This window comes from Cnephaeus nilssonii (assembly GCF_951640355.1).
Source record: "Cnephaeus nilssonii genome assembly, chromosome: 7".
Lineage (NCBI taxonomy): Eukaryota > Metazoa > Chordata > Mammalia > Chiroptera > Vespertilionidae > Cnephaeus > Cnephaeus nilssonii.
In genome coordinates, this window is record NC_137078.1 from 80,293,458 (window position 1) to 80,316,140 (window position 22,683).

The 22,683-nt window shown below is 53.6% G+C and overlaps 3 protein-coding genes across 9 annotated transcripts in view; 1 reads left to right on the forward strand and 2 right to left on the reverse strand.

The window, feature by feature from the left end:
• Positions 1-4,379: 4,379 nt before the first annotated feature.
• EVA1B (eva-1 homolog B) lies at positions 4,380-6,293 on the forward strand. Of its 2 annotated transcripts, XM_079777506.1 has the most exons (3): positions 4,380-4,571; positions 4,970-5,065; positions 5,335-6,052. In XM_079777506.1, the coding sequence occupies exons 2-3, from the start codon at positions 4,999-5,001 to the stop codon at positions 5,760-5,762; spliced, it is 495 nt and encodes a 164-aa protein (XP_079633632.1). In that variant the 5' UTR covers positions 4,380-4,571; positions 4,970-4,998; the 3' UTR covers positions 5,763-6,052. The 2 variants fall into 2 exon arrangements, with proteins under 2 accessions (XP_079633632.1, XP_079633633.1); XM_079777507.1 differs by lacking the exon at positions 4,380-4,571 and having other exon boundaries at positions 4,975-5,065; positions 5,335-6,293.
• Positions 6,294-6,493: 200 nt separating this feature from the next.
• SH3D21 (SH3 domain containing 21) lies at positions 6,494-16,610 on the reverse strand. Of its 4 annotated transcripts, XM_079777504.1 has the most exons (17): positions 15,532-16,610; positions 15,215-15,372; positions 15,067-15,130; positions 14,762-14,880; positions 14,460-14,550; positions 14,225-14,280; positions 14,065-14,110; positions 13,816-13,916; positions 13,611-13,697; positions 13,385-13,421; positions 9,617-9,667; positions 8,302-8,395; positions 8,167-8,210; positions 7,969-8,063; positions 7,138-7,841; positions 6,992-7,055; positions 6,494-6,907 (listed from the first exon to the last, which is right to left on the reverse strand). In XM_079777504.1, the coding sequence occupies exons 1-17, from the start codon at positions 15,533-15,535 to the stop codon at positions 6,842-6,844; spliced, it is 1,881 nt and encodes a 626-aa protein (XP_079633630.1). In that variant the 5' UTR covers positions 15,536-16,610; the 3' UTR covers positions 6,494-6,841. The 4 variants fall into 4 exon arrangements, with proteins under 4 accessions (XP_079633630.1, XP_079633629.1, XP_079633628.1 ...); XM_079777503.1 differs by having other exon boundaries at positions 6,494-7,055; positions 9,617-9,664; XM_079777502.1 differs by having other exon boundaries at positions 6,494-7,055.
• A 218-nt stretch (positions 16,611-16,828) lies between these two features.
• The window catches only part of THRAP3 (thyroid hormone receptor associated protein 3), a 50,539-nt gene continuing 44,684 nt past the window's right edge, over positions 16,829-22,683 (reverse strand). For all 3 annotated transcript variants that reach the window (XM_079778115.1, XM_079778114.1, XM_079778113.1), the window contains 3 exons: positions 20,942-21,137; positions 20,143-20,286; positions 16,829-18,354 (listed from right to left, as the gene is read on the reverse strand). In XM_079778115.1, the coding sequence (XP_079634241.1) occupies positions 18,133-18,354; positions 20,143-20,286; positions 20,942-21,137 (562 nt within the window). In that variant the 3' untranslated portion in view covers positions 16,829-18,132. The remainder of the gene's footprint in view (positions 18,355-20,142; positions 20,287-20,941; positions 21,138-22,683) is intronic.

The window sequence follows — 22,683 nt, forward strand, 5'->3', positions numbered from 1 at the left end:
CCTCACTTCCCTCTGCTCAAAACGTCAGCTCCTCAGAGAGGCCTTCCTGGCCACGTCCACCTGGTCTGTAGCCCTTTACCCTCCTTTATTCTTCATTGTGCTCAGCACAGCCCAACATTATATCATCTATTTGACTAGTGATTGCATGTCCCCCGGGCTCGAATGCTGAGCTCCCGGCAGGCAGGAATCTCCTCTGTGTGTCCATGTGGGGCTGGGGGTTTTGGGGGCTGGCTGTCACTGTGACTTGGGGGGGGGCCACTGGCATTGAGAGAGTGGGGACCAGGGACTCCAGACAACCCTACAAGGAAGGCAGATTCTACCTCCTGCACGACATGGGTGAAAACTTGTTTATAATCTCCAGAGCCAAGAATCTAACTCCACTTTACACATAAACACACAAAGGCCTCGTGTGTACATAACGTACACTGAATTCTCGAGGAATGCAACTACTGTGCAGAGTGGAAGAAGTCTGTACTTTATGTTGTTCAGAATTTTACCAAGAATGCTTCACCGTTTCAGACACTACCACCTCCACAGTATCCCGGTAGGAGTGAATCTGCACTCAGAGATGCCGCCTTCCCCGCAATTGATCACTTCGCAGATACGTATCGTTGCCCTGTATTTCATGTTTATGACATACATGTGTGTGTGCATTTTAAATTAGATGTGGAGGTGGGTATATCAGCCATACGTTTCATTCAGGAGCATAAAAGGGGCAGCACAAAGGATCGTGACAAGGCAGCACGGGGCTGACGGGGGAGAACCATGACCTGTGAAGATGGTTGGGAACAGGGCCCTGAGGTTTGAATTAAGGCCCCACCTCTTACACCCATGTGACCGCACATATATGACTCAACCTCTCTGAACCCCACTTTCCTCATCTGTAAAATGGAGTCACCCTACAAACTACCTGGTTCCTGGGAGGTTGTGAGGGGTTGGCAGCGCAGCCGTTAGCAGAGTGGCAGGTGCCAAGAGTTTCCTCAGTAGCCATTACTATTCTTCATTTTGTAAACTCTCAGGCTGCCCTCCTCCCAGCAGCTGTCCTGGGTGCTGGGGCGGCAGTCAGAGGATGGGCTGGTCGTAGGAGCCCTTGAATGAGTCCCTTGCTCTCCCCATCCAAGACCTAGGCAGCCTCTGACCCCCCAGTGGGGTGAGGCCCCCATGTCAGGAACAGAGCAGCCGGGCCAGCCCCAGCTTGGCTGCTGGGGAAGGGAGCAGTCGGCTTGGCAGTAGGCCCTGAATATGCCGGCCCCCCGAGGCCCCACCCAGAGACTCCGGCTCTCTCAACCCCTGACCTCCCACCAAGACCTGTCTTTCCCCTGGTTCATCTGAGGATCACTCTCTGTGCCTCCCAAGGTGACCAATCTCTATTCTCACACCGACAAGAGGGCAGAGAGGCGGCCAGCATGTGGGCAGGTGGGCAGCCGCAGGTCCGCCATAGGCCAGCAGACAGGACAACCAGCAGGCAGACAGAGGGGATGCGAGCCAGGCAGGCAGGTGACAGACATGCAGGGAGATCAGAGAGGTCCCGGTCAGCACGCCGGGGAAACAGGTGGCTGGGCAGACCTACAGGCGGGCCAGCGGGCAGGGAGAGGCAGGCAGAAAAGCAGATAGGCAGGTGGCCAGGAGGACACGTGGACTGTGCAGATGGCCACATGGGCCAGAAACTGTGGGCATCTCCCCCTGGGTCCTAGGAGCAGCCCACAGCTTCTTCCAACCCTCCAGGGCAGGGCGGTCACTTCTTCCCCGGGCCTGGCTTGGCCACATGCATCCCCCTGCCGTGTGTCCCTCCCTGAAGGGACCGGCCACCATCTCAGCCCCCACTCTGCTCCAGCATGGCCACCCGCCTCACCGGGGCTGAGTCAGACCTGACAACGCCAAACACATGCCACCACCAACCAGACACAGCTTTGTCTGTAGAGTGGTTCCCAGAGAGCTGCATAGCACAGGGATACACGGAAACAGCTTAGCACAAACATACCCCAGATCTCACAGCTGCCACTCCCAGAGAGGCGCAGAGACACATGGAGACAGGCACATGTATGTGCCACGCAAAGGCACACACCCCCAACACCCAGGGTAGGTCACAAGCACAGCCAAAACACATTAATCTTCACATGGATGGTAGGCATTCAGCACGTTGGTACAACCATGGACACCCACCGATATCCCAGCCAGGGGTCAGATCCTGGCCTCGCCTTCGCCTCACGGCCCAGTTTAACATGGCTGATGGCGTCCTAGTCCTGGCCAGGTCTTCCTCCCCCGTCACTCGTCTCTCCTGCCTGACGCCTCCTCCCCGGAACCCCTCAAGGCTGGAGCTTCCAGGGCTCAGGCTTCAGACCCCTTCTCTTCTCACCCACTCCCACGGTGTTCAGTCCATCTTGGGTGTTAAGCTCGCAAACACATTTCCAGCCCAGACACAGGGCTTTACCTCCCTGCCTCACCCGGTAGCTACTGGACATGTCAAATCTATCTAAAAAGAAACGCAGATTGCCCCACACCTGCTCCCGCCTGAACTTTCCTCAGGTGTGTGGGCCCAATGCCAAGCAGCTGTCCCATACTCCTCTTCCCGTGGCGTCCACATCCCATGCAGGACGTCCTGTTGACACTCCCTTCAAAACGCTGCCTGAATGGGTCCTGTCTCCCTCCTCCACAGCCCATCCCGGTCCTAGCCCTCTGCCACCGCGGCCTGGAGGGCTGCCAGCCTGCGCACAGCTCTGCTTCCGTTCCCGCCTGTGTGGCTCATCCACGCTGAGCCCCTACAGGGATCTCTCCAAAGCGTGTCACCAAACCATGACACTCTCCTAACTCCAGGGGCTCCCCGTGACACGCACATCTAGCTCCTCCACAGGGTCCAGGGACCCTAAGACGTTCTACTTTAGGGCCCTCGCCCTCCTTCCTGCCCCACACTCCGCCCCAGATCCTGCCTGGCTGCCCCCGCAGGATCTAGCTCTCACCTCAGATGTCCGCCTGGAGGGCTGCCCAGGAGTGCCCCATCACACCGCCCTGTTCCATCACCCTCTGAGCACCCAGCAGCACCGGCGTCTCTCCTTCACGCACTGTCTGTCTGTCCACCTTAGTGTCAGCTCCATGAGACAAAGATTTGTGTCTGTCTGTTCACCGCTGACCTCCCATTGCTAGGAGATGCTAACAGGGCGCTCAGTTGGCATTTGTTGACTAGAGGCTGTACGGATTTCTACACAGACATGCCCACCCCCACAAAAATGCTCAAGCAGACACAACATGAAAATAGACACACCAATGTACAGATATAGGCAGAAATAGTGCCACATGCTCACAAAACAGACTACAGTCACAGAGATACCCAGGAGACCCCTCCCACCCCCAGGGGAGCCAGTCCTAGTCCTTTCTCCACTTGATCTGCCCTCTGCATGAACCCAGTCTCAGGACTTGGAGTGAGGGGTCTTCAGCCTGGACAGAGAGGGGGGGGGTCACTGGCCCACAGGCCTCAGGCAGCGCCTTCAGCTATGTCTGCAATTTCCTCTCCCCCCTTCCTTCCCTCCTCCTCTCTAAGGCTCCCGCCAAGAAGGCCTCCCCCTCACCCCAGCCCCAGCACAGGAAGGGGGGCCCAGAAGGGGGGGCTGGGAGTCTGGGCAGGAAGAAGACCTGGGCCCACACACTGATCACACCACACATTGCATGCACAAGCCCTGAGCCCATGTGGAAACGCATGTGCACGGGCAGGTCTAGCCAGAAGGAAAAGGCATTTTCGCCACACACTCTGGTGCCGAACACAGGGGCCCTGAGGCCCCAGGCTGGGTTCTGCGAGGCTGGCCTTGCAGCCTGGCTGGAAGCCTGAGTCCAGCACTCATTAACCCTGCTGACCAGCCTCAGCCAGCTGGACAGTCACCGCTGGGCCCCGGGAGGAGGGGGAGGGTCCCTTCCCTCGGGTGTGGCTTGAGGGTCTGGGGGGCGGGGGGCGCTGACAGAGCAGGCAGTCTTGCCTGGGGAGGGAACCTCCTGGGAGGAAGAGCAGGCAGAGGGACAGGGTTAGGAGCCCAGCCAGGCTCTAAGTCAGAGAACAGTGGGTTCAAATCCTGACCGTCTGGTAGTCTTTCAATCCGTGACTCAGTTTACTTATCTGCCAAGTGGGGATGACCCCGCAATACAGGATTATTAAGAAGGATTAAATAAAATAATATTGTAAAGGGTTTATTTAGCCCATGGCCTGGCACCTAGGCAGAACTCCATCCTCCTCGTTATTATTATTGTTGTTGTTAGTAGTAGCCTGGGGGCGGGCCCCTGGAACCCGCCTCCCCTGCAGTTTCCTGCGGGGGTGGGGGGACAAGACGCCCCGCAGGCCTCGCTCCCCCTCCTCTCCCCTTCCTCTGCCGGCCCTTTCCCTCCCCGCCTCCCCCGCCCCGCCCCGCCCCGTCCCTCCTCTTTCCTCGGAGGAAACTTTCCGCCGGCTGGTCCATCGGCCCGTGTCCGGCCCGCGCTGCCGCGGCCTGGAGCCCAGCGGACCGGACGGGGCGGGAGCGGCCGGGCCCCGGGTGTGTGCGGCCGCCGGAGGCGCAGGGGCCGGTCCGCGGAGAAACGGGGCCCTAACGGTGAGTGAGCCCGGGCCTGCGGGCCGGCGGGCCCCCGGGGGCGGGCGGGATGGGAGCGGGAGGCGGCCTCCCCTCCCGGGAGCTCGCCCTAGGAGGCGGAAGGCACCCGCGCTTCTCCTGCATCTCGCTCTCGGGACAGCGGAACCGGACCTCTTTGGGGGACCTCACGAGGGGCGGAGCCTCCCGCGGCCCACTCCCTGACCCCAGGTTGGAGGGGTGTCGGTGCGCGGGGGGAGGATCCCCGGACAGGGCCCAAGTCTGCGAGGAAGTCGGGACGCCGCGCTTTCCAGGGTGGAACCCGGGGCCGCTCCTCCAGGGAGAGGAGCTGCCGGAGGGGAGAGCGGGGTCAGGGCCAGCTGGCGGCCGGGGAGTAGGATCTGATCACACTCACCTCGCAGGCTGACCAGGGAGCAGCCCCCGGAGCAGCATGGATGCCCCCCGAAGAGACATGGAACTGCTCAGCAATAGCCTGGCGGCCTACGCACACATCCGCGGTGAGGGCGCCCGAGGCGCGCACCTCCCCCTGCCCCTCTGCGGCCCCCTACGCCCCCTCCCCCCCTTTCCATTATAATCACCCCCCCCCCCCAGCTAGTCCCTTACAACCAGTTACCCAACCTCACTGTCCCCGATGCCCGATGGCCTAATGTCCTTCCAATAGGAGGCACTGTCCTCGCCCCCCAAACTTTAAACCTGGAGTCTTTTCAAGATGGAGTGACTCCCATCCGCCGGGGCCCCTCCGTGACTTCTGCCCTCTGACCTCCAGCTAACCCGGAGAGCTTTGGCCTCTACTTCGTGCTGGGCGTCTGCTTCGGGCTGCTGCTCACCCTGTGCCTGCTGGTCATCACCATCTCCTGCGCGCCCCGCCCGCGGCCGCGGCTCCTCGCGCGGCGCCGGGACCCCCGGGGCGCCCTAGAGGACGACGACGACGAGGAAGACGAGGAGGACACCGTGACGCGGCTGGGCCCCGATGACACCCTGCCCAGCCCGGAGCTGTCCGCGGAGCCCGATGGGACCATGAGCGTTAACGTCTTCACTTCGGCCGAGGAGCTGGAGCGCGCGCAGCGTTTGGAGGAGCGGGAACGGATCCTGCGGGAGATCTGGCGCACCGGGCAGCCGGACCTGCTGGGCACCGGCACGCTGGGGCCCAGCCCCACGGCCACGGGCACGCTGGGCCGCATGCACTATTACTGACCGGGCCTCGTCCACAGCCGGGCGCTCTGGGCACTGGACGTGCACACGAGCTCATAGCTGACGCAGGACCTTCCGGCGGCCCGGCCCGCGGTGCTGGCGGCCCCGCCCCCTCGGCTCCCACGGTGCTACTGGGCGTGAATCCCCACCCTCTGGGAGGCGCCCTTCCCCGTCCTGCCTGAAGACCCTGGGGGAAGGGCAGGACCCAGGGTCCCCACCCTCGCTCTAGGGGACGGTTAAGAGGTGAAGTGACCAATGAAAGCTGCATTCTTAGTGACTCAGTCTCCCTCTGTTACCCCAGCCTCCAGCGTTCCGCAGGCTCGGTCCTGCAGAGGGCCCAGGGCTGAGAGCCGTCCCCACCACTCCGTCCTCAGCACACTTGCTCGCATTCACTTCACGGACGGCAAAAACACACTCTACCACGTCACCAGTCTCACACAGAACAAGTATCACTCGAATTCCTTACTCACAAATGCACTCCTTACGCGCATGCTCCTGGGCACACGTCACCCCTGTCCCTACACATGCCCAGGCTTCATGCATCACTGCAGTCACACAAACAGCAGGCCTGGGAGCCCGACCTTGACGCCAAGGTGCCCCAGTGTAACCACGCGTGCCTGAGCTGGGCTGTGGCGTTGGTGTCTGAGCTGAGGTGCGTTCCTGTGAGTCCTTCGGAACGGACGGTGGGGCCACCTGGGAGGAGTCTGGGATTGGAAAGCCGGGTTGCTGGCGCACAGCTGGATTCCGGAATCCGGCCGCAGGCAAAGCCTGACCCCGCCTGGGCCTGGGCCTGGGCCTGGGCCCCTCCTGCTTGCTGGCGTCCGAAGGAGACGCCCACCCAACCCCCGCCATCCGGTGGGTAAAAATAGCCGTGCACAGGCCTTGGGAACAGTAATGAGAGCCACATGTTGGCCAGATGTGCCAGGAAGAGACTGCCAGGAATGCAGAGCACCAGCCCCGCCCCGCCGCGAAGGCCCCGCCCCCTTAAGGACCAGGCAGGCGCGGTGAGCGTACACAGCAAAGTTTACTTTCTTGGCTATCCCGAAGTTGTGTGCGAGGACGTCTTCCCTCCAGGCTCCACCTTACTGCGGCTGCGTGGGGCTGGAGCTTGGGGTCAGGGATTCCTCGGTCTTCAGGTTCATCTGAGCCTGGTGGGGAGACGGCGTCAGGGGAGGGCCCGCCACCAGCCAGCCCCCTTCCTGCCGGGATTCAGGGATTCGCGCAGCACCCACCTCCAGCAGCCGGCGCCTCTCCCTCTCGCTCTTCAGTTCCTCCCAGATGTCCATTAGCTTACTTCTGCAGACGAGAGGATGAGGGGAAGGGGTGGGTCAGCCCTGCCCTTCTCCTTCCCACACTCTCCGAATCCTCCCCGACTTACTCCAGCTGCTCCCCCATCAGCTCCAGGGCCTTCCTTAAAGACTCCACCTCCTCCTGCAGCTTCGTCACCTCCTCTTTGTCGTTTCTGCTGACCGTGGGGTTTTGTGGGACCCGTGAAGGGAGGGTGGGAGTTCCTTGAGGGCCTGGAGCCGGCTTGGTAGGATGTGGATGCTTTTGAGCAGGGGCTACCTTTTTGGGGGGTGCCTCCTCTTTGGGGGTCGTTTCATCCTTCGCAGGAGTCTTCTCCTGGAGGGTGGGGGGCTCTTCCCAGGGCTGGACCAGATTCTCAAGGGGCCCTGGCGTGGCCTCCAATTGGAGGGCAGAGCTGTCCCTCTTCTCAAGGGGGTGTTCCTCTGGCTTATGGACCAAGGAAGACTTGCCCTTGGTCTTGGACTTGGACGGGGCTGCTTCCGGAGAGGGATGGACCTGAGTGTTGTCCCCAGAAGAGGTCTCTTCAGAGAGCATCTGATCGAAGGTCAAGGCCTTTTCCAGGGACGAGGCCTCGTCCCCAGAAGAAACCAGCTTTGAGTAAAGGGCTTCATCTTCAGGGGTGACGCCTAGAGAAGGAGCCTCATCCGCAGCAAAGACCCCTTCTGGGCTGGGGGCCTTGCGTGGAGGCAGGGTCTTCTTTGCGGTGAGTGTCTTGCCCGGAGTAGCAGTTTTATTCGCAGGAGGGGCCTTTGCTCGGCTTTTCCGCTCTTCCTCCTGTGGTGATGGGGATAAGGTCTCAGCTGAGGGCTCTCCTCGGCCTGGGGTCCTTCACCCGCACATGCCATGCCCCTGGGAAGCGGACTGCTCAGCCTCCCACTCTGCCATATTGCGGGCCTCTCACCTGAGTGTTTGCAGGTCGCTGCCGGGTAGCCTGGGTTCTGGATCGCTTTCTGCCAGTGTGGCCCGGACCCCCACCCAAGAAGCTGCCACTGGAGCCTATGAGAGCAGAATGTCAGGGGTCCAGGCGTAGTCGGACGCTGAGTCTCTTCCCCATCCGTCACCCAGTCCTCACCCAACTGAGAGAGGCAGCCAGACTTACCCAAGTCTCGGGAGGGGCGCTTCTGACCATCTCCACCAGGGGGCCTGCAACAGATCCCCATCAGACCCAGGGTGTGACGGGCGCAGCATTTCCTCTGCACCCTCATCCTTCCCCCAACCCCACCCTGCTCCTTACTTGGCTTTGCTGGGCCCAGTGTGGACTGTCGTCAGCTTCTTGACTGCAGGGAGGGCTGTTTTGGGCATCATCTTTTTTGATTCCTTAACAAGAGCTGGGAGGGAAGAGGTGAGTGCAGCATGTTCTCACTTATCCATCCACCTAGGAGCCCCTGGCCCTGCCCTGTGCTATGCACAGGGGTCAGGGACAGGTGGTGAATCATGTGACTCCGCCTCTTGGGAGCTCTGGGGAAGCTGACCACCTTCATGCCACAGGGGCATAGGGAACTGTGGGAGCACCCCAAAGAGCGGTCAGGGACGGCTTCGTGGGGGAGATGGCTCCAAATACTGGCAGTTTTTCAACCCATGTTTTTCTAAGACCTGTCCCTGCTTAGTGTCATGACTGGTTCAGACTTCATTTCTGTCCTGGACCATGGCAAGACCTTCTAGTTCACCCTCCCTTAAACTTCTTCGTCTTTCCATCTCATTTACTCCCTAAGAAATCCCACCCAGTCTCACGGGCTTAATTATCAGCAACTAGAGGCCCGGTGCACGATATTCGTGCAAGAATAGGCCTTCCTTCCCCTGGCTTCACTCCCAGCCGCCCGCCCGGGAGCCTGGGAGCCGGCAAGTCCCTGCTCCTGGCCCGCCCAGGAGCCAGCACGTCCCCGCTCCCCGGCCTGCCCGGAGCCCGCAAGCCCTCACTTCTGTCCAGAGCACCGCTCCAATAGCTCCCTCCGCCGCCCCCCTTCCCCTCATAGCAGGTGTCACCCCCTCCCCGCCACTCTGTGAGCCTGCATATGCAAATTAACCTCCATCTTTGCTGGGTTAATTTGCATACTCTGATTGGCTGTGGGTGTAGCGGAGTGATGGCTAATTTGCATGTTTCTCTTTTATTAGGTAAAATAAGCCAAGGACTCCAACATATGCATTTCTAGTTCCTCCCTCTTCCCTGAACTCCACACTCAGATCCGACTGTCCTCCCGTTATTTGCACTTGGGAGAGCTAACTGGCTTCACACACTCAACATGTTCAAAACCTATCTCTTGCTTCCCAAACTCCTTGTTCCCTGAATCTGCCCCTTTCCCAGAGTTCCCCATCTCACCCAATCGCCCACTTGCTCATACGACAAAGTGAGGAGTGATCCTTGACCTCTATTATACCTTTATGCTGCACACATCCAACCCTTCAGTAAATCCTGTCTGCTCTATCTTTAAAACATGTCCTAAATCCACCTCTTTTCACTACCTCGGCCACTAGGCACTCCTAATCAAGTCACCACCATCTTCACCTGGACTATTCCAATGGCCTCCAACCTGGGCTTTGGCGGTACTCACCCTGCCTCTGGTACATTCTTCCCCCAGCAGCGTGAGTGAGCTCATGTTCTACTGGGGAAGCAGGCATAAACCAAAGAAGGAAAACATGCAGTGTGTTAGAGAGTAGAACATATTATTGAGGAAGGATGAGAATCATTTTAAACGGGGTGGTCAGAAAAGGCCACACTGAGGTGACATCAGAGTGAACACCTGGAGGCCGTCACACACATTGATCATCACATCCATAGGCACGCAAGCAGCCACCTGAAATTTTCCCCACGCATGCGTTATCACACAGATACATGCACAAATCCCCAGACACCATGTTGCAATGGGCAAGAGCATGGGTTCTATAACCAGACACCAGGCTTTGAATTCTTGCTCCATGACTTGCCAGTTATGAGAAAACCTGAGTAGGTTAAGTTAACCTGTGGCCCAATGTCCTCATCCATAAAACACGGATGACCACAGTACACATCTTGTAGGGTTATTGTGAAGTCTGAGGGGCTTAATCCATATGAAGTACTTAGAGAAGAGTGTTTGGCATACAGTCAAAGCTCGTAAAAATGTGTTTTTTTAGCCCTAGCTGGTTTGGCTCAGTGGATAGAGCATTGGCCTGCGGACTGAAGGGTTTGATTCCAATCAAAGGCATATGCCTGGGTTTCGGGCTCGATCCCCAGTAGGGGGCATGCAGGAGGCAGCCAATTGATGATTCTCTCTCATCATTGATGTTTCTCTCTCTCTCCCCCTCTCCCTTCCTCTCTGAAATCAATAAAAATATATTAAAATATATATATTAAAAATGTGGGTTTTTAAAATCAGGGTGACATTGGTTAATAAAATTATATAAGTTTCAGGTGTCCAATGCTATAATACATCATCTGTATATCATCCGGTGTGCTCACCATCCCAAGTCAAGTCTCCTTCCGTTAAAATGGTAACTTTGACTTCTGCTTCCTGAAGAATGACTGATGAGGTGCCCTCTGGGGCTCTTCCACTAGATATAATTGCTACTATACCCTGCTTAGGATACGATTTTGGGGCACTGTTGGACTTAAAAGAGGTAGGAGAGGGGCAGAGAAAGGGAGAAATTGGGGCCAGAAGTAGAAGGCAGTCCTCTCTAAAAGAAGTCTTCCCCAACCAAGGCGTGCAAGACTCCCACGTGCCAAAATCGGTTTGGCTCAGTGGATAGAGCGTCAGCCTGCGGACTGAAAGGTCCCGGGTTCGATTCCGGTCAAGGGCATGTACCTTGGTTGCGGGCACATCCCCAGTAGGGGGTGTGCAAGAGGCAGCTGATCGATGTTTCTCTCTCATCGATGTTTCTAACTCTCTATCCCTCTCCCTTCCTCTCTGTAAAAAAATCAATAAAATGTATTTTTTTAAAAATTAAAAAGACTCCCACAGACTGAGATCAAGTCAAGCGCTCCCACACAATGATCATAACACATAAGACAGGCCAGTGAGAGCAGAGTCGGCAGACACGACACCCAACACACCTGGAATTGCCAGGTGGAAAATACAGCACAACCCTGTATAACATATTGGAAGAAATACAGGATGAGCCTGCAACAAAGGAGCCATCAGGAGTAAACAGGCAGATGTGAGGAAAGGGGAAAAAAAGGAAGAAGAAAGCTAAACTACTAGAGGTGAAAACAGCACTCCTGAAATAAAATGCAACGTACAAATTACACAGCCGATCAAACATAGCCAAAAAGCTAGAGAGAGAATTACTAAACTAGAAGCACAGTGAGACAAGAAGTGAAAAACTTGAAAGCAATGTTTTAAAAAATGGGTAATATGGCTGAGTTAGTGGACAGATTTGCAGCCCACACAGCTATAAAACTGGACAAAAATGACAAAGTAACCATTTCAGTGCTCTGGAAACTGACCACAGGCTGAAATAATCTGAGGAGCATTTATGGTTGGTGGGCTCTTGCCTACTCCTCCCCTCCACCAGACTCCTCCCCATTCCCAGCCCACACTGACTTTTGAGTGTGGGGCAGGTTGAGGATCAAAGGTTCACTGTCATGGTTGAAGGGAACTCAATCAATTTGAGGTATAACATTGGATTTGGTATTGGTTTCATAGATACCAAATATAGATATGATATCATATAGATATGATACCAAAACCACAAGCAACCAAAGAAAAAAATAGATAAATGGGACTTCATCAAAATTAAAAATTTTTGTGCATTAAAGGACGCCATCAGAAAAGTAAAAAGTTACCCTGGCCGGGTGGCTCAGTTGATTGGAGCATCATCCCATGTACCAAAAGGTTGCATATTTGATTCCTGGTCAGGGCACATACCTAGGTTGCAGGTTCCATCACTGGTCAGAGCGCATACAGGAGGCAATAGATCAATATTAATGTTTCTCTCTCTCTCTCTCAAGTCAATTAAAATATAAGTAAATAAAAATGCTAAAGGGACTGCTGTAATGAGAAGAAGAAATAGAGAGAGAAACCTAGGCATACAGAATTAAAATGGCAATAAAAATAAGTACCTATCAACAATAACCCTAAATGTAAATGGATTAAATGTTCCAATCAAAAAGCATAGATAGGGTAGCTAAATGGATACGAAAACATGACCCAACAATATGCTGTCTACAAGAGACCCACTTCAAAACAGAAGACACACACAGGATGAGAATGAAGGGATGGAAAAAAAATTTTCATGCAAATGGAAAAGAAAAAAAAGCTGGAGTAGCAATACTCATATCCAACAAAATAATTTCAAAATGAAGGCCATCACAAGAGATAACAAAGGTCACGACATAATATTAAAGGGATCAATCCAACAAGAGGATAGAACCCTGGTAAACTTGTATGTACCCAATATAGGAGCACCTAAATATACAAAAAAACTTCTAGAGGATTTTAACTGAGAGATCAACAACAATACAGTCATAGTAGGGGACTTGAATACCCTGCTGACTTCACTGGATAGATCCTCCAGACAAAAACTTAACAAGAAAACAGTGACTCTAAAGGACACACTGGACCAGATGGATTTAATTGACCTTTATAGAACATTTCACCCCAAAGCTGCAGAATATACATTCTTCTCAAGTGCACATGGATCATTCACAAAGATAGACCACATGTTAGGACACAAAACAAGTCTTACAAGTTCAAGAAGATTGAAATCATATCAAGCATCTTCTCAGATCACAGTGGAATGAAATTAGATATCAACTACAGTTGCCCTAGCTGGTTTGTCTCAGTGGATAGAGCCTATGGACCTATCGGCCTATGGACCTAAGGGTCCTGGGTTTGATTCCGGTCAAGGGCACATACCTTGGTTGCAGGCTCCTCCCCAGTCCAGGCCCTAGTCAGGGCTTGTGCAGGAGGCAACCAATCGATGTATTTCTCTCACATCAATGTTTCTCTCTATCTTTCCCTCTCTCTTCCACTCTCCCTAAAAATCAATGGGGGGGGGGGGTTGCTGGGGAGGTGGATATCCTGGGGCAAGGATTAACAAAAAAAAGAAATCAGCTACAATAAAAACATCCAAAAACATTCAAACACATGGAGGTTAAATAGCATGTTATTAAACACTAAAAAAGATCTAAATACACTGATAGCTGCATTCTCAAGACATACAGAGAAACATGAACATATTGATACATACAAACATTGGTCTACAGACATTCCTATCAGATCCTTAACTCACGAGGATGTAGCTCCTAAGTGGGTGTACTAGACCACTGGGGAGCTGTGGGTGTTTATGGACTGATGGGTCTCCCAGACAATGCCCCTCCAATCCTCCGCCGCCAGGGCACCCACCTGAATCTTGCATTTTTCGTGGGAGCAGCTTCTTGATCTGTGCAAAAAAGAAGTATCAGAATCTGAAACGAAGCCCCCACATTTCTAGGTCCACCCTCATTTAGGGGTGACCCTACAGCTGTGTCCAGTGAGCATCAAGACCCCCAACTTTGTCCAGAGTAGCCTGCCTGCCCCCTGCCTCCCTCCACACACACACACACACCAGAGTGTCTAGCCCTGTACTCACTGGGGGTGGTGGGAGCACAAAGTTGTCTGGGAAAACTCCTCTTCTGCCTTGAGACTCTCCTTCCCACCAGCCCTCATCCTCTGTGATCTGGGAGAGAAAGATGCTGGGCAGAGGTGTGCCAGGTCCTCAAGCTCCTTCCTCCCCAGGTCCCACCCCTTCTCAGCATGCCCTTCCCTACACCCTCCCCTGCCTGTGCCTTTCATACCTTCCTCAGCACCTTCACCTCGTCCCCCCTCCGCAGTGCCAACTCATCTGGGGCCTCCGGCTGGTAGTCAAACAGGACCCTGTAGGTCTCAGGGTAGAAGACTGAGGGGAGGTCAGTCCTCTGAAGCCAAATCCCCTCCCCAAATCAGTCTTCAGATCCCTCCTCCATCAGCCTAGCGGGATCCTCACTTCCGGAAGTGAAAGTGCTTTGGGAAGGGCTACCCAAGGGATTGTTTGGCTGGGTGCTCACCTGGCCGCAGGTAGTCTGGAGGGTTGTCACAGGTCAGGCTGTTCATCTGGTGAGGGCAGGGAGCGGGAGGAACAAGCTGAACCTCCAATCCCCCCTCCCCAACCCTCGACAAGGCCCCATGAGGAACTCCCCACCTCTTTACCCACTCCACCCAATTTACCTTGGGCGGTTGCTGGGGATCAAGGCAGAGTGAAGGCATGCCTGGGTTATCAAGGCCTGGTGAAGGAAAGGGAGGTTAGGGGGGGTGTGTGTTAATTCATAGGTTAGGTCATAGAAGAGGTCAAAGGGGTCACAAGGTCAAGATGGGTGGATCACAGGCTTCAGCCACTGGGAGGGTCATGGGAGACTGCAGTCTGGTCGCAGGGTTTCACGGGGTCACCGGGTCCAGGTCTCACTTGGGGGCCCGCTGTCCAGCAACTCCACAAAGTTGGATGGAAAGGCTCCCAGCTGCCCATTCTTCTTCCCCAGCCACCAGCCGTCCTCAATCTGCGGACGGGGAGGACGCAGAGGTTTCCGGTTCTGCCCCAGGAGTCTTTCCAGAAATCACTCTTGGTTCTGCCCTGATTCTGCCCGATGACCCCCTCCATCCTTGCTCCCGCACCATTCCCATCACCCTCACCTCACTTCACCCACCTCCCCTCACCCGTGGTGTGCTCCATCATCTCCCTCAAATCCTCTCATCACCTTATCCTCTCACCTCCTTTATCACTTCCACAATCTCCCCAACTTGCAACTTCAACTCGTCTGCCTGCTCCGGGCTGTAGCTGAAGTTCACTTTGCACCATTTTGGGGAGCTCCGAGATTTGGCAGGGCGACCTGCGATGCGACGTGAATGAGAACGCTTAGGCCGAGTGGCCCAGTCCTCAGGGCGGAGCATTGTGCTTGAGAACCAATCACAGGCCACAGAGCGGCCAAGCAGCTCCGCCCACAGAGACGCCCGAGGGGCCAGAGTGGGCCGGCCGCACAGCGATGGCTCCGCGCTCCAGCCCGGCAGGCTCTTACCTCGGCTGCGCGCACAGCGTGGTCTCGGCGCCTCTCCCGCGCCGCGCAAAGTCTCCGGGATTTCCTGGAAATGAGGCCCGGGAGAGGGGGCTCTCAGCTCCCGAGGGTGAGGGCTGAGACGCCCGCCAAGTAGACCCCCAGGGCTCACCTGCACCAGGCGCTCCGGGAAGAAGCCACAGTGGCCCCCCAGCTCTCCGCGCAGCCAGCCCCGTGCGGGTCCCTTGCACACCTGTCGGACCACGTCCCCGGGCGCCAGACTCAGCTCACCCTCCTTCTGCGCACGGTATCCGGCCAGAACCAGCACCTCTGCGGGCGGAAGCGCGGCTCAGAAGGGCCCAGTCAAGGCCGCCTGGCCCTGGCGCGAGTCCGGGCTCCGTGTTGGGGAGAGCGGGGTGGTGGTGGAGGTTTTTGTTGCCGTTTCCACACGGTTGTGTAGAGGACCCACCCCAAGCCTTCCGCACATACCCATCGCTTCCGGGACGCCCTCCAGAGCCGGGCAGGGAGGATAGAGCGATCCCGCGGGCAGCTGAGTACTGGGCTGGGTAGGCTGGGACGAGCTGCGAGACTGAAGCAAAAGAGGCGGAGACACAAGCGGATAGGATAGGTCCCGCTCCAGGTGCTGAGAGTGGGTGTGGGAGAGGGGGCGGCCCGGCTCAGCAGGTTTGGCCCCCAACCCAGGGGTGAGGAATCCAAGGTCTCCGGCCAGTGCTGAGGTTACAGCTCCCAGGTCACAGCTCTCCCATTTGCTCTTGCCTGCCCACGCACCTAAATTTTCAGTCCAGCTGCCTCCGGTTCCCCTAACCTTAGCCCTGAGGCTCCCACCCACCTTTGGCAGAGCCTTCCTGGCCTATCCTCTCCCTGCTGGCAAGCCTTTAGCTGCAGGGGAAAAGGTGGGGAGAGGCACATACCTGGGTGGGGTCCCCCCTGCAGGCAGGAACCGCTCCTTGGCAGGAGCTGAGTGGAAGGGGTGGTTGTTCCAGTGCCCACAGAGCTACGGCTGGTATGCTCTGCTTTCCCTGGGAGGCGTATGGGCACCCGGCTAGTGCAGAGGAGGAAGAGCGCAAAGACTCTTCTTTGGTTTCAGAAAACACCTCCAGATTCTTTCAGTGCTGCTGCTAGTTACAGCCAGCCCAGAGCTGGCAAGGGCTGAAAGGTAGGGTCCACCTAGTGCCCATCCCATGTGGGCTAGGCTCACTTTCAGGTAATATTTTTAATGTATTTTTATTGATTTCAGAGAGGGAGAGGGATAAACATCAATGATGAGAGAAGAATCATTGACTGCCTCCTGCATGCACCCCACTGGGGATTGAGCCAAGCCTGGCATGTGCTCTGAGAATCGAACTGTGACCACCTGGTTCATAGGTCAACGCTCAACCACTGAGCCACGCCAGCCAGGTGCTTTCAGGTAACCTTGCTGCTCAGGGGAAAACACACAAGGCCGAGTCTGTTATCCACACCCCTTGGCCCCCGCCCCACCACCTTGGAAGCCAAAGTCCTTGCTCATGCCTGACACACCAGTGAAAAAATCTGGTTCTCCTGGGGTGTCCAAGATACAGGATAAAGTAAGACCATTGGGATGAGAATGCAGTCATAAGCTCCTCCCCAGGACAAGTGAGTGTGAGACTGGTGAGGATCGGGCTGGGCAACAGTTTGACTCCAGCCCCCAACAGACATTTGATCTTCCAGGTTCCCTATAGGAGATATCCGCCCCCACGCACACGCACACACCCCCCTAATAACCAGAGTCCATTTACATCTGCCACTTCATTTATTTATTTTTATTTGCAGGAGGAGCTGAAACAAATCTTTAAGGGGGGTTTCCCCTTAAACATGAATCAAGTAAAACCAACTTAACTATAGAAATGTAGCAAAGTAAGGGTAAAAGTAGCACAACAACCCAAGAGGCAAAGGTTGGGGGGGCAGGGGGAGAGGTGGGTGCAGTCCGCATATACCATATGCATAAGTGCCATATGATTCACCTGCTCAGGACCGCCTCCCCAGAAGGCAAGCACAAGGACCCATTTTAAGAGGATGTTTCCCCCCCAAACATCTGAGAATGCTTCAACTTAAAGCTTAAGGTTAAAAAGGAAAAAAAAAAAAAAAAGAGAACCCCACAAATCACCCAGCCATACCACCTTCCTTAATCAATCATAGGAGTTTCTTTTCATTTTATAAAAAGATTAATAAAAAATATTGAAAAAATTATTTTCTCATCTTATATTTGTAAAGATAATAGAATTCAGAAGTTTCTTAGAAAACAGACCAGAAACCGTCACCCAGTTTCCACCACTGTTGCTGAGAGCAGGGCTAGAAAATTGGGACACTGGAGCTGCTGGTGGAGAATGGGAAGCCGAGCCCAGAAGAAATCAGAAAATATTGGGGGAGGGGGCACGTGGGGTGTGGTTAGGAGCAATACCATGTGATACATGGCTACGCAGAAAAGGGGAACACAAGGTGGTCAGAAAGGCCTTGAACTCCTCCTCTACATACAAAACCAATTTTTACAAAGATCCAAGCAGTTGGTCCCAAACTGAGATGAACACTTCAATGTTTATTCACATGCTTTGTTTTCTCTTTTAAGAATCAGAATCAAAAGTTGTCCAAATTAAATCTTTCTGCTAATGTTACTATATGCCTAAAAAAAAAAAAAAAAGAGGGCTTTAAAAATCAGGAAAAGAAATTAAAAATCATCCAATTAGTCCTCTTAGCTCCAAACGAAATGAAATTAAGAACAAAACTGGTTTCTAACAGGAAACAAACCAAAATCCAAGTATCGCTCTCCCCTCCCTGCCCCAGTCCCCACCCCACACACCAACAACAAATGAGAAACACAGCTAAAGCCCGATGTGCTGTGTTCTGCTCAAAAACTGGGCCTGACCCAGGCTCCATGGCCAGCCGCCTCCGTCCAGTGGGACACTGCGCCAGGGACGCTTTCAGCTACAGTAGCATTCTGCATGGCTGGTGGGGGGATTTTCAGACTCTTCTTGGGGCTCTTCTGTTTAGTTCTTCACCAGCCATTTCCTAGCGCCTGTCCCCCCTGGGTAGGAGCTCCCATCAGATCGGCCCCTACTCAGTGGTGGGTTGTAAATTGTCCTTCTCTTCTCGGTTCTCTGTCCCACTCTCGTCGTCTTCAATCTCCCCTTCTTCCCCACTGAACTTGTCATGGGCCCATTTGGGGCTGGTGCTGGATTTCCGGAACATGAACCTGCCTCGACCTCGGGGAAAGGCTCCTCGGCCCCGGCCCCGGCCGCCCCACTTCTCACTGCCTTCGCCTTCACGGTCGTCATGCTAAAAGGAAAGAAAACTGCCATCAATGCCAGAGTGAACAAGTAGTCAGAACCCTCCTCTGTACCTACCCCCAAATGTGACTTTCTCAAACGAACTTATGTCCAGACCTCCCTTTTGCTCCTTTTCTGTCCTCCTCCCTATTCCCCACTCCAAAGACACTACTGATCTGATCCAACAGAATATTCAGTTGGGTACGCTGGGAATGCTAAGGCAGTAGCTTGGGCTTTATAATAATGACGATAAAATCTTCACTGAGCTTTCAGAAAGACCTGTACATGCATTATCTCATTTAACCCTTACATTTACCCTATCATTATCACCCTCCACTATGCAAATGAGTAAACAGGCTTAGGAACTTTAACTCATTATTTAGTACACCACCTCGCAAAGGATGAGTTTGAGAATGCCAATCACACCAAAATATGAAACTGTGTCTGATCTGGGTTGTCAGGTAGCTCACAGAAGAAGCAACCCTCAAATACACATAGCTACGCTACAGTTCTTCCCACCCACCCACCCTCAGCCCAGAACAGACAGCAAGACCAAGAGTAAATTCGTTGCTCATGGTCTCAGACTTAGTGGCCAAGTCAGGACCAGAACCCAGTCTCCTGTCTTGTATCTCCCATCTTTAGTTTTATGTAAGGAGGCAGTGTGGCAGAGTAGGAAAAACACAACCCACATCTCAAACAATCCTACTCTGACCATTTCACCAGAGAGGAGGCATCCAATGAAAAAATGAATGAGAGAGAATTTTGAAAAGTAGGAGTCGTTGCTAAGTCATCAGCCCCATGGCTTCAAAGAGTCTGAACTCCTGGGGTCAGCCAGGGAAAGGGCCAGCTGCTTCCTACCAGGGTTGCTTGTTTACCCGGCTAAATGCATCAGGTGGGTGATGTTCCCTTAGGTGGCAAGTAGGGGCAGGAAAAAGGGCTCCCCCCTATAGCAATCCCACTCTAGGACCTATCCTGGAACCAGTCAACATTTCCCTAAATCCAGACTCAAGGGTCCTGGAGGAATCTCAAAGCAGCTCCCAGCAGCCCTAGAAAAGGGAAGGTGGCTGTGCAGAGCCATCTACACAATAGCCTATTTCCTAGTTGTGCAAATGACAACTCAGACCCATGCCAGCCCTTCTCCTAGACGACGGAGACTCAGCTCCAGGTTTACCTTGATCACAACACTCGGAGGCACATCTCTCTGCTTGGATCTAAGCCCACTATTGACATAGCAAGGCCAAGAGAGTTGACTCACTAGCCAGTAATTCGGCCTAGAAGAGCCCTAACCTGAGGGAGGGAAGCAAGGTCCAGAAGGTGCCTGGTACCTGACACTGACCAACAGCTTAGATGAGAGAAGCCCCAGTGGCATTTCATTTTGGAGACAGAGATCCTGAGCTGTCATCCCTGTCAATCTTGCACTGGCAAGTGACAGAGTGGAACTGTGGCTTAAGGGAAGGGTTACAGCTTTATTCCTGAGTAGAAACTGAAGGGAGGCCGAGATTGGGGTGGGTGAGCAATAAAACAAGTCACAAACTAAAAAGGGAAGAGCAACCCTTCTTGTTTACCCTAGAATCCATGTATGTCTCCGGTGATAAACCCTGGAGAGGCCAGGGCTGCCTCTCAGAGAATACTCATCTTGCCAGCACTCTACTGCCCCCCAAGGACACATCCCCCCAGTGCAAGATGCCTCTACACACATTCAATCAGTTCTGAACAGACCAAACATACCAACCAAAGCCTTGGTATCAGCTATTGTGTGCCAAAGGCCCTGGCCCTTCCTGGTTATCCCGACACATACCAGGTAATACTTCTTGCTCTTGGGCGTGTACTCGGGGTCCCACTCCTCTTCCCGGCTTCTCTTTTGAAAATCATTGTTGCTGCTATTGTTGTTGTTACCAGAGTAGCTGCCTCTGCCCCAGCCTCTACCTCTGGCTCGAAATTGCTGTGGCATAAAGAGGGAAAAAGGAACAAAGGACCATGTCAGGAACGAAGAAAACCAGTGCCCTGCATTCTGTTCAAGCACATTTCTGGCACAGAATACTGTTGTCCTGCAGTCAATATGCTGGTCCACTGGTTTCTAGCCAATTCCTTTCTGTTCACCTAAGGTCTATAGCCTAGACAGAGGACAATATGGCACCAGGGCCTCCAGGCATAGCAGGAGTCAAGATAAGATAAGTTGGGAAGTTCTGAGGCTAGAAGTCCTAAGAGGCTTTCTAGTGTCTAGGTCAGCAATTATGATCCGTAAAATAACTACAAGTAGAAAGCCTGGGTCCGTGGTCGGCAAACTGCGGCTCGCAAGCCACATGCGGCTCTTCCACAAAATACCACGGCCTGGGCGAGTCTATTTTGAAGAAGTGGCATTAGAAGTTTAAAAAATCTGGCTCTCAAAAGAAATTTCAATCATTGTACTGTTGATATTTGGCTCTGTTGACTAATGAGTTTGCCAACCACTGGCCTGGGTAATGGGGAACCACAGGTTCTGAGGTCTGTAGACTGGATTACTTATATTAAGGACAACCAAACTGGTACTGATAAACACATAATTAGAATTGGTGGGAGCAGGAGGTGAGAGAAAAGGGGTGACAGCACGGTCTTACAAAGGTCCCTCGAGCTCTGCCTCCTCTTTCATTTGGACCCACAAAGTCTTTGGTCCCCAGTCTTGATTTGTCAAAGCCGGTGGTGCTCTCCTCTCTCTCCTCCGTTTCTTCAGTGTACTCCTCCGCTTTGTAGGAGTGGGATGACTGGGAGGAAGAGGATGATGACCTGGACCGGTCTCGTGTTCTCCGGTGCTTCCTATGAAAACAGAAGAGCCAGGGAAAAGCAATAAACCCCTTGGCTAGGCCTCCTGGCTAAGCACAGGGCAATCAGGAATGTGTGTGATGAAGGCATTGAAGATGAGTAACCTAAAAACCTCAATTCATCCCACCTTACCCACCCAGGGTGCCTGGGGAGGTCCCAATTCTGTCAGTCATGTTCACTAACACATCTACGCCTGAGCCTGTGATGAACATGGGACATATACATACAAAACAGTCCATGGCCTCTGGCAGCTCAGTTTAATGCATATGCATGAAATAGAAAGGCAGAAGAAAACTAACCCTGTTAGTAACAGTATATGGTACTGGGACAGAGGCTTCATATGTTAGCATCTGTCTGTGCTTTCTAGGACTTTATTTCTCATAGGAAGAACACTACCTATCTCTCGGGGTTGCTATAAAGATTGAACACTTTACACTGACATAGCAAGCACACAGTAAATGGCAACTCTGATTATTCAGTAGTATTCCCTCATTTTCCAGGTGACAGAGCTGAGCAGCACCTGGATTCAAACCTACTTCTAATTATACTACTGCTCCACATGCCACCTCACACTGAGCTCAAACAGGTTGTGCTATTAAGCACAAAATCTGGCAGAACCCTTCCCAGTGATTTCCCTGCCTTCCCTTCATCTGGTGGAAATTACAGACTACAGCAAATTAGACTACAGCGATGAGTCACTGTCTATGTACTAAAGGTCAGGGCCAGCCCTGCGTCTAGGGGAGGTTGCCTCTAAGGTGGCAGAAAGGCCAGGCTCCCAGGGGTGGAAAAGGAGTTCCAGGGAGAAGCCAGCCAAGTGTCAGGGGCCTATCGCTGTCCTCCCTTCCCTCATCCTCCTCCATTAAGAAAAGCACCTTGCCCCGCCCCCACCTTCTGCATGTGACAAACTCAAGAACTTAACTATTTGAATCCTACCAGCATTTACTCATGACAAGGGAAATCTAAGTTATTGTCATAGGACTCATATAACTCAGAGGTAGAACTCTGACTTCTAGAAATCAAGAGGTTTCCAAAAGACTCCAAAAGCTCCAGATTTGAATCCTAGCACTGCCTCTCCACGTGTTCCAGGGGAAGGAATGTCAGTAATCCCAACCAACCCGAAACACTTAGGTTCTGCTCCCTTTCTACCAGGGCAGCCCTGAGAACTACTGTTACCACTTCCACTTCCTATTGAGGAGTAGCAGGTCCTTTATCTATGGCAGCCCTGAAACTGCTGGGGCTCCTAATACACAAGTAACACACCGGAAAGAGACAAAGTAGAACAGAAGATCTTGAGTTTTGATGTCAGCCGGTACTTCTATGATCTTGGACAAATTGTCCTGAGCTTAGCTTCTTTAACTTCACACCAACTATCCAACTGTTCTCAAAGGACTTGATAATCAAATGGATACAAAAATACTGGCCAGCTGAAGTTCAGAAACAGCAAAGGTGGCATTGTTTCTTATGGGAAGGTTTGGGGCTTCAACTCAGCTTCATTTAATGAGACAGGATTGATAAGTCATGGAACAGCCAGGCTGGCATG